The sequence below is a fragment of the Mobula birostris genome, chromosome 7, assembly GCF_030028105.1.
Source record: "Mobula birostris isolate sMobBir1 chromosome 7, sMobBir1.hap1, whole genome shotgun sequence".
In the NCBI taxonomy this organism is placed as follows: domain Eukaryota; kingdom Metazoa; phylum Chordata; class Chondrichthyes; order Myliobatiformes; family Myliobatidae; genus Mobula; species Mobula birostris.
In genome coordinates this window covers 94154255-94169105 of record NC_092376.1, presented here as the reverse complement: position 1 = coordinate 94169105, position 14851 = coordinate 94154255, and the positions used below count along the sequence as shown (strand labels likewise).

The window sequence follows — 14851 nt, the reverse complement described above, 5'->3', positions numbered from 1 at the left end:
TGTGGACAGAGATATTTTGAAAAACACTTAGTGTATACGCCTGTCGTTTTTACTCAAAACCGGCGTTGTCAAAATTATCCGGCCTAGCGTGGATGTAGCCCAAGGATGCTGGCCAAAAGCATGTGCAAATTGCAGTTTCAACGCTTTTTTTATTTTAAAAGAATGAGAAGTGACATGCAAAACATTTAACTCCCTCCTCCAACCCTTCCCTTAAGTCTCTCTTGTCTCTCCTTCCTGTCTACCACCACTTCCCCCTCCACCTTACTGTCAACTTTACCTTTGTCATGACACAACATATAGTACAGAGCAGAAGATTCATTACCAATGCCTGAAGGGCAGTTAAACCAAGGCACAAGGTGAAACTTGGGAGCAGCAGCAAGAGGGAGATGCAGTTTGCATTACAATAGGAAGACAAAAGCACATTCAAAATACATGTAAGTACACAAAGTGCAGTAGTTAAGGTCAATGAGCTGCTAGCATCAAGGACCACCTGAAAAGAACGTGCAGAAGCAAGCATAAGAGTCTTAAAAGAAAACATCTCAGCACTCGACATTTCTGAAGTTCAGGAAAATTTAAGGGCGTGAGGGGAGGAGGCAGGCTAGCAGTACAGGTTAAATGTGACCTATCGCTGCAGAGTGAGAATATCTTGAACACAAAATACTCTGTAGATGCTGGGGTCAAAGCAACACGCACAACAGGTCGGGCAGCATCTGTGGAAACGAACAGTCAACGTTTCGGGCTGAGACCATTTGTCAGGACTGAAGAGAGAGGGAGCAGGGGCCCTATAAAGAAGGTGGGGGGGGGGGGTGGGAAGGAGAAGGCTGGCAGGTGCCAGATGAAAAACCAGTAAGGGGAAAGACCAAGGGGTGGGGGAGGGGCAACAGGGAGGGGATAGACAGGAAAGGTGAAGAAGGAATAGGGGAAAGCACAAAAGGTAGTAGGAGGCGGAACCATGAGGAAGGTGATAGGCAGCTGGAAGAGGGGGCAGAGTGAAACTGGGATGGGGGAAGGGAGGGGGAGGGAATTCCCGGAAGTTGGAGAATTCAATGTTCATGCCAAGGGGCTGGAGACTACCCAAACTGTATATGACATGTTGCTCCTCCAACCTGAGTTTGGCCTCACCATCGCAGTAGGGGAGGCCATGTATGGACATATCTGATTGGGAATGCAAAGCAGAGTTGAAGTGGGTGGCAACCAGGAGATCCTGCCTGTTGTGGCGGACAGAACGGAGGAATATAACCATAAAACAATTACAGCACAGAAACAGGCCATCTCGGCCCTTCTAGTCCATGCCGAACTCTTACTCTCACCTAGTCCCACCGACCTGCACTCAGCGCATAACCCTCCATTCCTTTCCTGTCCATATAGCTGTCCAGTTTAACTTTAAACGACAATATCGAACCTGCCTCAGCCACTTCTGCTGGAAACTCATTCCACACAGCCACCACTCTCTGAGTAAAGAAGTTCCCCCCCATGTTACCTCTAAACTTTTGCCCTTTAACTCTCAACCCATGTCCTCTTGTTTCAATCTCCCCCACTCTCAATGGAAAAAGCCTATCCACATATATCTGGAGGGGACAAGAATCTATTTGATTGGATTTAAGAAGCATCAAAGGGACTGGGGACTATTCTATAATAAAACATGACTGGGAGATAAAAGAATATATTTTAAATGTATTTATGACAACTTCTTTGTTCCATATATTTTTGGCTCAATCCTGAGTAACAAGATGGCTAAGTCATTAGTAGAATGATTAGGGACAGTAAAGACGGAGCAGATCTGGAACTGGTATAAAAACATCTGGTCATTTTCAAAAGGCAAAGCTAACCTTCTACCCCCATGTTATTTCTTTACCTAGCATCCTCTAATATCCAGATTAACTTGCTTTGAATGCAGTGACCAGGCATCCACCCAAACCAATTCCCAGAGTAGAATTCCAAAGGTTCATTTACTGATTTGTGCCTTAAATGATCTACATCCAAGATAGAAACTGCAACTTATAGTTCTAGATTTGTCAGAAGAAAACTGCTCCCTATTTGTGCCCTGTAAATCCCTCCAGACATTTTGTATGTGCTACATCGACGACTGCATTGGCGCTGCTTCCTGCACGCATGCAGAACTCGTTGACTTTATTAACTTTGCCTCCAACTTTCACCCTGCCCTCAAGTTTACCTGGTTCTTTTCCGACACTTCCCTCCCCTTTCTAGATCTTTCTGTCTCTGGAGACAGCTTATCCACTGATGTCTACTATAACCCTACTGACTCTCACAGTTATCTGGACTATTCCTCTTCTCACCCTGTCTCTTGCAAAAACGCCATCCCCTTCTCGCAATTCCTCCGTCTCTGCCGCATCTGCTCTCAGGATGAGGCTTTTCATTCTAGGATGAGGGAGATGTCTTCATTTTTTATAGAAAGGGGCTTCCCTTCCTCCACTATCAACTCTGCTCTTAAACGCATCTCCCCCATTTCACGTACATCTGCTCTCACTCCATCCTCCCGCCACCCCACTAGGAATAGGGTTCCCCTGGTTCTCACCTACCACCCCACCAGCCTCCGGGTCCAACATATTATTCTCCGTAACTTCCGCCACCTCCAACGGGATCCCACCACTAAGCACATCTTTCCCTCCCCCCCTCTCTCTGCATTCCGCAGGGATCGCTCCCTACACAACTCCCTTGTCCATTCGTCCCCCCCATCCCTCCCCACTGATCTCCCTCTTGGCACTTATCCGTGAAAGCGGAACAAGTGCTACACATGCCCTTACACTTCCTCTCTTACCACCATTCAGGGCCCCAAACAGTCCTTTCAGGTGAGGCAACACTTCACCTGTGAGTCGACTGGGATGATATACTGCGTCCGGTGCTCCCGATGTGGCCTTTTATATACTGGCGAGACCCGACGCAGACTGGGAGACCGCTTTGCTGAACATCTACGCTCTGTCCGCCAGAGAAAGCAGGATCTCCCAGTGGCCACACATTTTAATTCCACATCCCATTCCCATTCTGACATGTCTATCCGCGGCCTCTTCTACTGTAAAGATGAAGCCACACTCAGGTTGGATGAACAACACCTTATATTCCGTCTGGGTAGCCTCCAACCTGATGGCATGAACATCGACTTCTCTAACTTCCGCTAGGCCCCACCTCCCCCTCGTACCCCATCTGTTACTTATTTTTATGCACACATTCTTTCTCTCACTCTCCTTTTTCTCCCTCTGTCCCTCTGAATATACCTCTTGCCCATCCTCTGGGTCTCCCCCCCCCTTGTCTTTCTTCCCGAACCTCCTGTCCCATGATCCTCTCGTATCCCCTTTTGCCAATCACCTGTCCAGCTCTTGGCTCCATCCCTCCCCCTCCTGTCTTCTCCTATCATTTTGGATCTCCCCCTCCAACTTTCAAATCCCTTACTCACTCTTCCTTCAGTTAGTCCTGACGAAGGGTCTCGGCCTGAAACGTCGACTGCACCTCTTCCTACAGATGCTGCCTGGCCTGCTGCGTTCACCAGCAACCTTGATGTGTGTTGCTTGAATTTCCAGCATCTGCAGAATTCCTGTTGTTTTTGTCGTAGACATTTTGTATGTATCAATAAAATACTAATGTTTCCGCTGCAACTCCACCATAAGCATTTAAAGAACAGAGACCCAGCCAAGAAGCAGGTGAATCTTTGCTGCACTCCTTCTGAGACCAGTATACAGTTTCTTAGGTATGGAGACCAAAATTTACACAAAGTTCCATGTGTGATTTAACCAAGGTCCTAAATAACTCGAGTAAAATATCTTTAATTCTTAATGAGAAAGTAAGAATACAAAGTATGCCCCATTTACAAACCACTCACACACAAGCTGAAGAGGGCAGATCCAAACTATTACATTTTTCTGTTGTACGGTATCATTCACCATTTCCCACAGACTTCTAAGTCTTGCAGAATGACCATGAATTAAAGAAACAAAGCCAAAAGATGAATGGAAAAGTTTAAAGTATATTACTCACTAAAGATTGACAAATCTGTTGGTTAAGGAAACCAAGAGACAAGTCAAGTTAAGATAAAAGTTGAGGCATAAAACAATTAAATAGTGAAGTCCTCAGGGACTGAATGATTGATTCTTGTTGGAACATTTGAAGCTAAGATGCAATGGGGGGAAATCTATATAATATTGTAGCTCAATTTTTTTTAAACTTAAGAGATACATCATGGTAATGGGCCCTTCTAGCCCCACGAGCACCACCTCTCAACTGCACCCATTTGACTAATTAATCAAATAGCCTGTATATCTTTGAAACGTGGGAGGAAACCCACATGGTGACGGGGAGAGCAGTAGGAACTGAATCTGTGTCACTAGAGCTGTAATAGTGTTAAACTAACCACTACACTACCATGCTGCACTAGAATTTTGACCTAGCTGAAACAAGCTGAAGCATTATTACCCCTTTCAGCCAGAAACAAACATGAACGACAGTCTACAAGATTGACCAATATTCTTGATGTGGGGGTGCACAATTTCTATTAAAAAGTAAAACTACCTCCCCTTGATTATCTTTCCAAAAACTCAACAGCTTTGGGAGGATTACAAGTGCAATAATCAATTCAACAGCAACATCTCAGTAAGCTACATCACGTACCAACCACAAACTTTACATACATGTATTCAAAACTAAAATATTGACATTGAAAGATTGCAACCATTGACATTGCCCTGATAATCTCAACAACTGTGTAATCTCATTGCTGACCAGAATGACATCTTTAGAGATGTGAAATGTAGACACAGAGATGCTCATTTATCTTATCAGAAAGGCATAAATGAAATACATCAATACTAAGGCCAGGAAATTATTAACAGAGATAAGAGAGAATATGGAGTTCATTATAACATGAAGTAGTTGAGCAGCGACAGGGAAGCCAGGTGAGTGAGTGCCCTAGAAAGGACACCCTTAGATACTGCAATGAGTAAATGAAATGAAGCTCCAGAGGAGTAACTACTGGCTTATGCCTGTTTCTCCGTTATTATTTCTTAAATCAGCTGTGTGCCAGACAAAACCAGATAATATCAATGGGTTAAATTCAACATCACTAAGTAAATTAGTCACATTTTCTTTTATTTAAAAGAATGAGAGGTGACATGCAAGACCCGTAAAAATCATGGCAGGGTTGATGTCAAGATGTTTAAAAGTAGAAGAATCTCAGTCCGGGGAATATAGTTAAAAGATTTTGAAGTGATCATTTAAAACAACTTCTCATAAAGGGTGGTGAACCTGTAGAATTCTACACCTGAGAGATTAGATTATTGGGGTATTAAGGATGAACTAGAGTTCTGTTTTTAAGATCAAAATTGAAGACCATTAGAAGAGGAGATCAGACTGGGACAGATCAGTCATATTGATCGGCAGGGCAGGCTTGAGGTGCCAAATGGGCAATTCCTGCTCATGTTTTTTTGTGTTCTTTAATATTTATTAATTTACTTACATTTGTGAGAATAATTGCACGTCACAAGAAACTATTTTCACTGTCCATACAGTAAGCCTATCAGTTAAAACACATAAGTTGCTGGTGAACTTAGCAGGCCAGGCAGCATCTCTAGGAAGAGGTACAGTCGACATTTCGGGCTGAGACCCTTCGTCAGGACTAACTGAAAGAAGAGACAGTAAAAGATTTGAAAGTGGGAGGGGGAGGGGGAGATCCGAAATGATAGGAGAAGACAGCAGGGGGAGGGATGGAGCCAAGAGCTGGACATCTGATTGGCAAAAGGGATATGAGAGGATCATGGGACAGGAGGCTCAGGGAGAAAGAAAAAGGGGGAGGGGGGAAGCTCAGAGGATGGGCAAGGGGTATAGTGAGAGGGACAGAGGGAGAAAAAGGAGAGAGAGAAAATGAATGTGTGTATATAAATAAATAAATAACAGATGGGGTACGAGGGGGAGGTGGGGCATTAGCGGAAGTTTGAGGAGTCAATGTTCATGCCATCAGGTTGGAGCCTACCCAGATGGAATATAAGGTGTTGTTCCTCCAACCTGAGTGTAGCTTCATCTTTACAGTAGAGGCCGTGGATAGACATATCAGAATGGGAATGGGGTGTGGAATTAAAATGTGTGGCCACTGGGAGATCCTGCTTTCTCTGGCGGAAAGAACGTACGTGTTCAGCGAAACGATCGATATAGAAGGCCGCATCGGGAGCACCGGACGCAATGTATACCCCATGTGACTCACAGGTGAAGAGTCACCTCACCTGGAAGGACTGTATGGGGCCCTGATTGTAGTGGGGGAGGAAGTGTAAGGGCACGTGGAGCACTTGTTCTGCTTACAAGGATAAGTGCCAGGAGGGAGATCGGTGGGGACAAATGGACAAGGAGTCGAGTAGGGAGCGATCCCTGTGGAAAGCCCGGGGGGGGGGGGGGGGGGGCAGATGTGCTTAGTGGTTGGATCCCGTTGGAGGTGGCGGAAGTTACAGAGAATAATATGTTGGACCCGGAGGCTGATGGGGTGGTAGGTGAGGACAAAGGGAACCCTATTCCTAGTGGGGTGGCGGGAGGATGGAGGATGGAGTTTACATCCTATCAGTTTACTGTATGGAAGACTAGCTTCCTTAGAAGCAATCCAATCAATTCAGTGTGCAGACATCTGGATCAATTTGCCCACCGCCAAGCACATAGAACATTTCAGCATAGAAACAGGCCCACAATGTTTTACTGAACAAATTAAGTTAGCAGCACCTAATCCCTTCAGCCTACACATGGTCCATACACCCCCCTCTCATTTTCTGCATATGATGTACCTATCTTGGAGCCCCTTAAATACCTCTACCACAACTCCATTACTTCTCTTGGCAGTGCATTTCAGGTGTCCACCACTCTTTAAAAGAAAACTTCCCCGTTTATCTCTTTTGAACTCCTCTCCTACTTTAAAGGCACGTCCTCCTTAACTAGCTACACTCCAAATGGAATCCAATCCCATCTCCACATTGGAGACTACAACCAGGAGCTTTCCTGTGAGGTAGATGATCAGGAGCTATTCTTGGATGGTCTCTACCTCACAGCCATCTAGATCTAAAATGCTAATTTGCAATGCTCTTTCAACCGGTCACAAAGATCAAATTACTGTGTAGGTCCAGAATTTAATTTCTAACAGCAAATTTCTTTAAAAAAAGATTAGGCCATTCCCATCCCTTGATAAACATCATTCAGCTTTTCTACAGAACAAAATAGTACTGTAACAGAAATTCCCACAACATCTGCTCCCAATGCTTTGTACTTAAGACATGTAAAGTAAAATCACTGAGCATTAATGCAAGAGGGAAAAATCAAATATTTTGTCTTGAAAAACAATGAAGATTTGCATGGTGCAATAACAGGAACTTGACATACAGAAGGAAGGGAGAACGGGAAGGGAGATAGTAGAAAGCATCCTTGTGGCTGCCCCCTTCAACAATAAGTACTCCATTTTGAGTACTGGTGGTGTGGGGGGGGAGACACGATGACCTACCTGGGGGAAGCAACAGTGGTCGTGCCTCTGACACTGAGTCTGGCCCTGTGGCTCAGAAAGGTAGGGAACTGAAGAGGATGGCAGCAGTAATAGGGGACTCTATAGTTAGGGAGACAGATAAGTGATTCTGTGAACACAAAGAAGAAACACAGATGGTAGCTTGTCTCCCAGGTGCCAGGGGTCGCGATGCTTTTGAACGCATCCACAATATCCTGAAAAGGAAGGGTGAGCAGCAGAAGTCGTGAAATATATTGGTACCAACGACATAGGCAGAAAAGGGAAAACAGAATACAGGAAGGAAGGAAGTTGAGAAGCAGGACCTCAAGAGTAGTAATCACTGGATTCCTGCCTGTGCCACGCGACAGTGAGGATAGAAATTGAATGAGGTGGCAGATAAATATGTGGCTAAAGAATTGGAGCAGGGGGCAGTGATTTGATTTCTGAATAATTGGGACCTCCTCTGGGACAGCTGGGACCTGTACAAAAGGGACAGGTTGTACCTGAATCCGAGGGGGACCAATATTCTTGCGTGCAGGTTTACTAAAGCTGCTGAGAGAAGTTTAAACTAATATGGTAGGTGGATGGGAACTAGTACGATAGAGCTGAAGATGAACCAGCCAGTAACTGATGGGTATAACATGAAGGTAGAGAAGGACAAGCCAATGATTGGCGACAATGCAGATAGAGCAAAGAGTTAAATTGTACCACAGAGGCAAAATTCAAAAGGGCAAAGAATGCAGGACTGAAGGTGCTGTACTTAAATGCACGTAATATTTGGAATAAGGCAGACGAGCTTGTGGCACAATTAGAGATTGGTCAGTATGACATTGTGGGCATCAGAGATGTGGCTGAAAGAAGGCCATAGTTGGGTGTTTAACATCAAAGGATATACCTTGTATCAAAAGGACAGGCAGGAAGGCATAGGCGGTGGTATGGTTCTGTTGGTAAGAGATGGAATTACATCTTTAGAAAGGGTTAGAGAATGTCAAATCTTTGTGAGTGAAGTTAAGAAACTTCAAGTGTAAGAAAAACCAAACAGTAGAGAAGGTGCACGATTAAAATTGCAAAGGGAGATGGAGAAGGCAAGTAATAAGTGTAATGTCACAATTGTAATTGGGAACTTCAATATGCAAGTGGATTGGGAAAATCAAATTGGTGTCGGATCACAAGAACAGGAATTTGTTGAATGCCTACGAGATAGCTTTTGAGAAGAGCTTGTGCTTGAGCCTACTCGGGGAAAGACTATCTTAGATTGAGTGTTGTGTAATAATCTAGAATTTAACGTAAAGAAACCCTGAGGAGGCAGTGAGCAGAATATGATCGACTTCATACTGCAATTTGAGGAGGAGAAGGACAAGTCAGAAGTATTCGTATCGCAATGGAATAACTGAATTAGAAGCATGAGAGAGGAGCTTGCCCAGGTGGATTGGAGGACGAAACCGGTAGAGATCACGGCAGAGCAAGATGACTGAAGTTTCTGGGAATAGTTCACAAGGCGAAAGATAGATATGTCCCACAGAAATTGTTGTTCTCAAATGGCAGGGGTAGACAACCATGGCTGACAAGAGAAGTTAAGGACTTCATAAAAGTCAAGGAAAGGGCATCTAATGGAGCAAAAGTGGGATAAGTTGGATAATTAGGAAGTTTCTAAATTCCAGCAAAGGGCAACTAAAAAATCCATAAGGGAAAAGATGGTCACCAGTGAGTGTAAACCAGCCAATAATATAAAGCAGAATATTAAAAGCTTTATCAGTTATATAAAGAGTGAAAGGGAGGTGAAAGCTGATATTGGACCACAGGAAAATGATACTGGTGAGGTAGTAATGGGGGACAAAGAAATGGCAGATGAACTTAATGAGTACTTTGCATCAATCTTCACTGTGGGAGATACTAGCAATGTGCCAAAGGTCCATGAGCATCAGGGAGCAGGAGTGAGTGCCATTGCTACTACAAAGGAAAAAGTGCTAGGCAAACTCAAAAATCTTAAGGTGGGTAAGTCACCTGGAACAGATGGACTACATCCCACAGTAGTGAGAGAGATTGCTGAAGAGATAACGGATGTACTGGTCATAATCTTTCAAGAATCACTTGATTCTGGCATAGTCCTGGAGGACTGGAAAATTGCAGATACCACTCCACTCTAAGAGAGGAAGACAAATGAGAGGAAATTATTGGTCAGTTAGCCTAACCTCAGTGGTTGGAAAAGTGTTGGGAGTCTATTATTAAAGAAGAGGTTACGGATTACTTGGAGACCAACGATAAAATAAGACAAAGTCAGCATGGTGTCTGTAAAGGGAAATCTTGCCTGACAAATCTGTTGGTTTTTCAAGGAAATAATAAACAGGGTGGACAAAGGAGAGGCAGTGAATGTCATTTACTTGGATTTTCAGGAGGCCTTTGACAAGATACCACACAAGATAAAATCCTATGGCCATACAGGAAAGATACTGGCATGGATAGAGGAATAGTTGACAGGGGGCCTTTTTTGTTTGGTCACCAGTGACAAGTGGTGTTCCTCAGGGGTCAGTATTGGGACCACTACTTTTCACAATATCAATGATTTGGATAATGGCACTGACGGCTTTGTGGCAAAGTTTGCAGATAATATGAAAATAGGTGGAGGGGTAGGTAGTGCTGAGGAAGCAATACGATTTCAGCAGGACATGGACAAATTGGAAGAATGGGCAAAAAATTGGTACATGGAATATAGTGTTGGGAAATGTATGATAAAGCATTTGGGTAGAGGAAACAATCGTGCAGACTATTATCTAAATGGGGGGAAAATTCAAACATCAGAGGAGTAGAGGGATTTAGGAGTCCTCCTGAAAGACTTCCAGAAGGTTAATTTACAGGTTGAGTCTGAGGTAAAGACAGCAAATAAAACAATGGCATTTATTTCAAACGGAATAGAATTTAAAAAGCAAGGAGATAATACGGAGGCTTTATAAGACTAGTGTCAGGCCACAGTTTTGGGCCTCATATCCCAGAAAAGGTATGTTGTCATTGGAGAGTCCAGTGGAGATTCACAAGGGTGATTCCAGAAATGAAGGGATTAACACATGAGGAACGTACTCAGTGAAGTTTGGAAGAATACATGGGACCTCATTGAATGTTGAAAGGACAAGATAAGGTGGATTTGGAGAGGATGTTTCCTATGGTGAGGGTATCCAGAACTAGAGGGCACAGCCTCAAAATTGAGGGGCTACCTTTTAGAACAGAGGTAAAGAGGAATTTTTTTTTAGGCAGAGACTTTGGTGGAATCAAATCCATGGATACACTTAAAGCAGAAGTTAACAGGCATCAAAGGATATGGAGAGAGGGCAGGTGTATGGAGTTGAGTGGGATAGATTCAGTCATGATGGAGCAGACTCAATGGGCCAAATAGTCTAATTTTGCTCCTGTTTCTTATGGAGCAGAGAGGTAACCTATAAAACTGGGAATGAGTAATTTCCTGAACTGGTTTAATTCAACCAAGAGATGGGGGGGGGGGGGGAGAAAGCGTATTCCTATATACCTTCTTGTTAATTCTACATTTTTGTCTCTTCCTGAAGTGTTTAGCAATGATAGATCAGTTTCATGCATACACTACATGATAACTGTACAAAGTAGTCAATAAAAGGGAACTAGAAAATTATTTCAGACCACCCAGTACAGAATATCTCCTCAAGCTGATCCCATCCATTTCCAAACCATGCATTCTCTGAGCAAGCTTGTTGATTTGCTCATAGCCACATAGCACTGGGCTGAGACTCTGCAAAACTCCTAACTGAATTGGAAGCATGTTACACCTAGAACACTCAACAGCTGCAAAAAGATATTTGGCAGATGAATTTGCCTCAGCTTTAATTAACATTTAAAGCTCTGACTCCTTTTACACAATCTAGCATATTAAACGTCATTACGATGTTTTTCCTTTGAAAATGAATAAATCTTCCAAATTACACACTTGGGGTTTGGAAGTATGGACCCTATTCAGAGATGCAAATTTATAATCAGAACTCTAAAAATAAGCTATATAAAGATCCATTTATTGATACCACACTGTGCAGAACAAAAGATTCGAAAGCTTTTGCCCCTTAATCTAGGCTGTGTTTCCCTTCCCATTAAAACAATGCTCAATAAGGCCAAGGTGGAAGAGAGGCTCTCTCTAGTACCAAACACCCATTCATACATAGATTCAACATTGCTCCTATTTTCAAACAATTAACTGACCTCATATCTTTGTTGATTTGTGTAAAACAGCCTCCAGAGAAGATCTGACCAATGGAACCAAGAAAGTTTTTAAAGTCACGACATGTAAGGAATGTGACCTTGAAAATAGTGTCAATCCAAATGATACCTCAAAGAACTGGACATATAGTACTTCTCCATTACGGCAGTTGACTGACATCTGTAATAAAAGTGTCATGCTGCAATGAACTAAGAAATGGATTCAATGCTAATCCCTGTGTAACCATTCTAATACCACTCTATAAACCAGAACCACATAAATACCAACAATTACTATATGGTAGTTTAACCCAGCATTAACAAACTGGTGTCCCTGAAAGCTGTCTCTAGCATACCAGTTAGCATGACACTATTAAAGCTCAAGGTAATCAGAGTTTGGAATGCAAACCCAGTGCTCTCTATAAGGAGTCTCTGTACATACTCCCTAATGGAATGTGTGGGTTTTCTGCAGATGCTCCCACAGTCCAAAGATGTACTGGATTGGTAATTGTAAATTGTCCCGTAATTAGATTAGGGTTAAATTGGGGTTGTCAAGGGGTTGCTGTGGTGACAAAATCTAAGGGCCATAAGGGCCTACACCATGCTGTATCACTAAATAAATAGCTTGTGGTCCAAGTTATTTTCCCCTCAAGCACCCCATATCACAACACTGTCAATCCCCACTTTAAATTGCCTATTATATTACTGTTGTATTAAATTGCCCTGCCTCATTGCCAATCCATAGGCCAAAAGACCCAGAAGCATCACTCTCACATTCTTCACTTCACAACTGACATAACACAGCCCTACCCAAGGATCTTATCCCAATCCTGATACCCAAATCACTGCCCACCCCCACCCTCCCGATACATCCCAATGGACTGTCCAATCACTCCTTCCAAGGAACCCAATAGACTAGATTTGAGCAGCATGACACAACTTAAAAATCCTAACCCTAAGGCATTATGAAAATTCTTGGACTCCAGACAGACAAATGGCTAGGCCCCAATGGCCTGCACCCAAGGGTACTAACTGAAATGGGTGTAGCAGACGCATTGGTTTAAGTTTTCAAAAACTCACTGATTTTGGGAGGGCATCAATGGACTTGAAAAGTGCAAATATGAATGACTTGTTCAAGAATAGAAGGTATTTGGTAGAAAATTATAGGACAATTAGCTTTACATCTACTGCTAGTAAGAAGCTAGAGTCAATGATCAAAAATGAAACAGCTAATCATGTAGAAAAGCTCATCATAACCAAACCAAGAAAATTTCCAAGTTCTTTGAGGTTGCAATAAGCAGAGTAGATAAGAGGGGAACCTGTCAATGTGGTGTATTTGGTCTTCCAAAGGGCATTTGACCAAGTTCCATATAAAAACCTTGTACAAGAGCACATAGTTTTGGAGAAAGTGAATTGCCATGGTCTGAAAATGTCTGACCACATAGAAAACAGATGGTAGACAATAAATGGGCATTTTCAAGCTGCAGTGAAATAATGAAGTACCCAACAGATCCGTTTTTGGACGACAATTATTAATAATCCTGAGAAAGGGACAGAATGCAAGTTATCTAAGTTTGCCAATGACAACAATGGGAGTGCATGTTATAATTAAGATAATTGGATTCCACAACAGGATGTAAATAGGATGAATGAGTGGGTGAAAACCTAGTAAATGGAGTTTAATGAGGGAAAATGTGAGGTAATGCACTTCGGTAAGAGAAATTAAAAGGCAGATTGTATAGATGGAAGGAGACCGAAAATGAGAGAGGTACAGAGGTATCCAGGTGTACTCATACACGAATTACAAAAAGATGGAAAGCAGATGCAGTAAATAGATAAAAGGACAAAAGGGACCTTAGCTTTTATTGCAAAGTTGAAATTAGAAACTAGTAAGTATTATCACAAATGGAATAGGGTATTGGTGAAGCAGTCTGGAGTACCATGCAGTTTTGGTCTCCTAACCTAGAAAAGAATATAACAGAATCAGACTCAATCCAAAAGAGAATTAGTAAGTTTCATTCCTGAGATAAGCAGCCCCATCACAAGCTGCTTAACTCAGATCACTGGAATTTAGAAAAATGATGATGATTTTACTAAAACATAAGATCCCAAAGACACCTGATAAGGTAGATATTGAGATGTTTCTATTTCTGGAAGAGTTTGATCAAGGAAACACATTAACAAGGAGCCAGACATTTCAAACTTGTGATAAACATTAATTTCTTCTTAGAGGGGGTTGCAAATCTCTGGAATCCTCTATCACGGAGAATTGTGGAGGCTAAGTCATAAGAAGTGTTTAACATAAATATTTGAAAGATCCGGACTAAAAGTTATGGGGACCTGGCAATGAAGACTTTAGGGGTCAAGTGGGCTACTGCTTATTTTTCTGTTCTGAATGGCCCGTCCAACCACCCAGCCCACACCTCTGCCGACTCAAACACTGTTCCCATGTACACCCCACAGGCCTGACCGACCGCCCCTCTCTGAACACAATAGTGGTTTGCCCCAAAGCCCCTATCTGTAAACACCACTTCCTATCCCTCCATATTCTCACACTGCCCCATAACCTATGTATGCCACCTCCCCGGCTGCACTGAAAGACCTCTACCCGCTTTGTTCCATATCACCAACAAGCACAGCAGGGTCCCAAATGAACACTGACCACAGGCTCAGTGAGGGCTGGCCGCAGGCTGCGGCCTGTGTCGGCGTTTGCCCGCCTCAGCTCAACACTTAGAACCGGCGCGGCCCGGGGTCGCCGCTAACGCCACCACACGCCGGGACTCCCACTCACCATAAGCTCGATGGTTTTATCCTCGATGACTGAGTCCGCCTCCATCCCGATGAACTGAGGTGAATTTAATAAGAACCGACCCCAACCTATCCGCCTTCCGCTCCGACCCAATCTAACCGATCGTCTAACTCCGTGTCTGACGCAATCACGCTGACGTACGACGCCTAATAGTTAGAGCGTCAGCAACGTCTGACGTCACGGGTTCTGAAGCTATCGCATTGATGTCAGTTTGCGGGCGAGCTTTTCTGAGGGAAGGATGTTTTGACTTGTTTGCTCGGGGGAAATTAGACTGGCTTTTCCACTCTGGGGCTTTGGATACGGATGGTGATAAATCTTGCACCCTTGAGCTCCCAACGAGGGGTGCGAGTACGTTT

The 14851-nt window shown here is 43.4% G+C and overlaps 1 protein-coding gene across 5 annotated transcripts in view; it reads right to left on the bottom strand.

Annotated features, from left to right (window-relative positions):
- The window catches only part of LOC140200336 (F-box/WD repeat-containing protein 11), a 279942-nt gene extending 265307 nt beyond the window's left edge, over nucleotides 1-14635 (bottom strand). Inside the window, exon 1 of one of the 5 annotated variants that reach the window (XM_072263523.1) lies at nucleotides 14478-14635. In XM_072263523.1, the coding sequence (XP_072119624.1) occupies nucleotides 14478-14522 (45 nt within the window). In that variant the 5' untranslated portion in view covers nucleotides 14523-14635. Of the gene's footprint in view, nucleotides 1-11689; nucleotides 11796-14477 lie in introns of those variants that run through there. The other 4 variants (XM_072263522.1, XM_072263527.1, XM_072263524.1 and 1 more) reach the window with 4 other exon arrangements.
- Nucleotides 14636-14851: the final 216 nt, after the last annotated feature.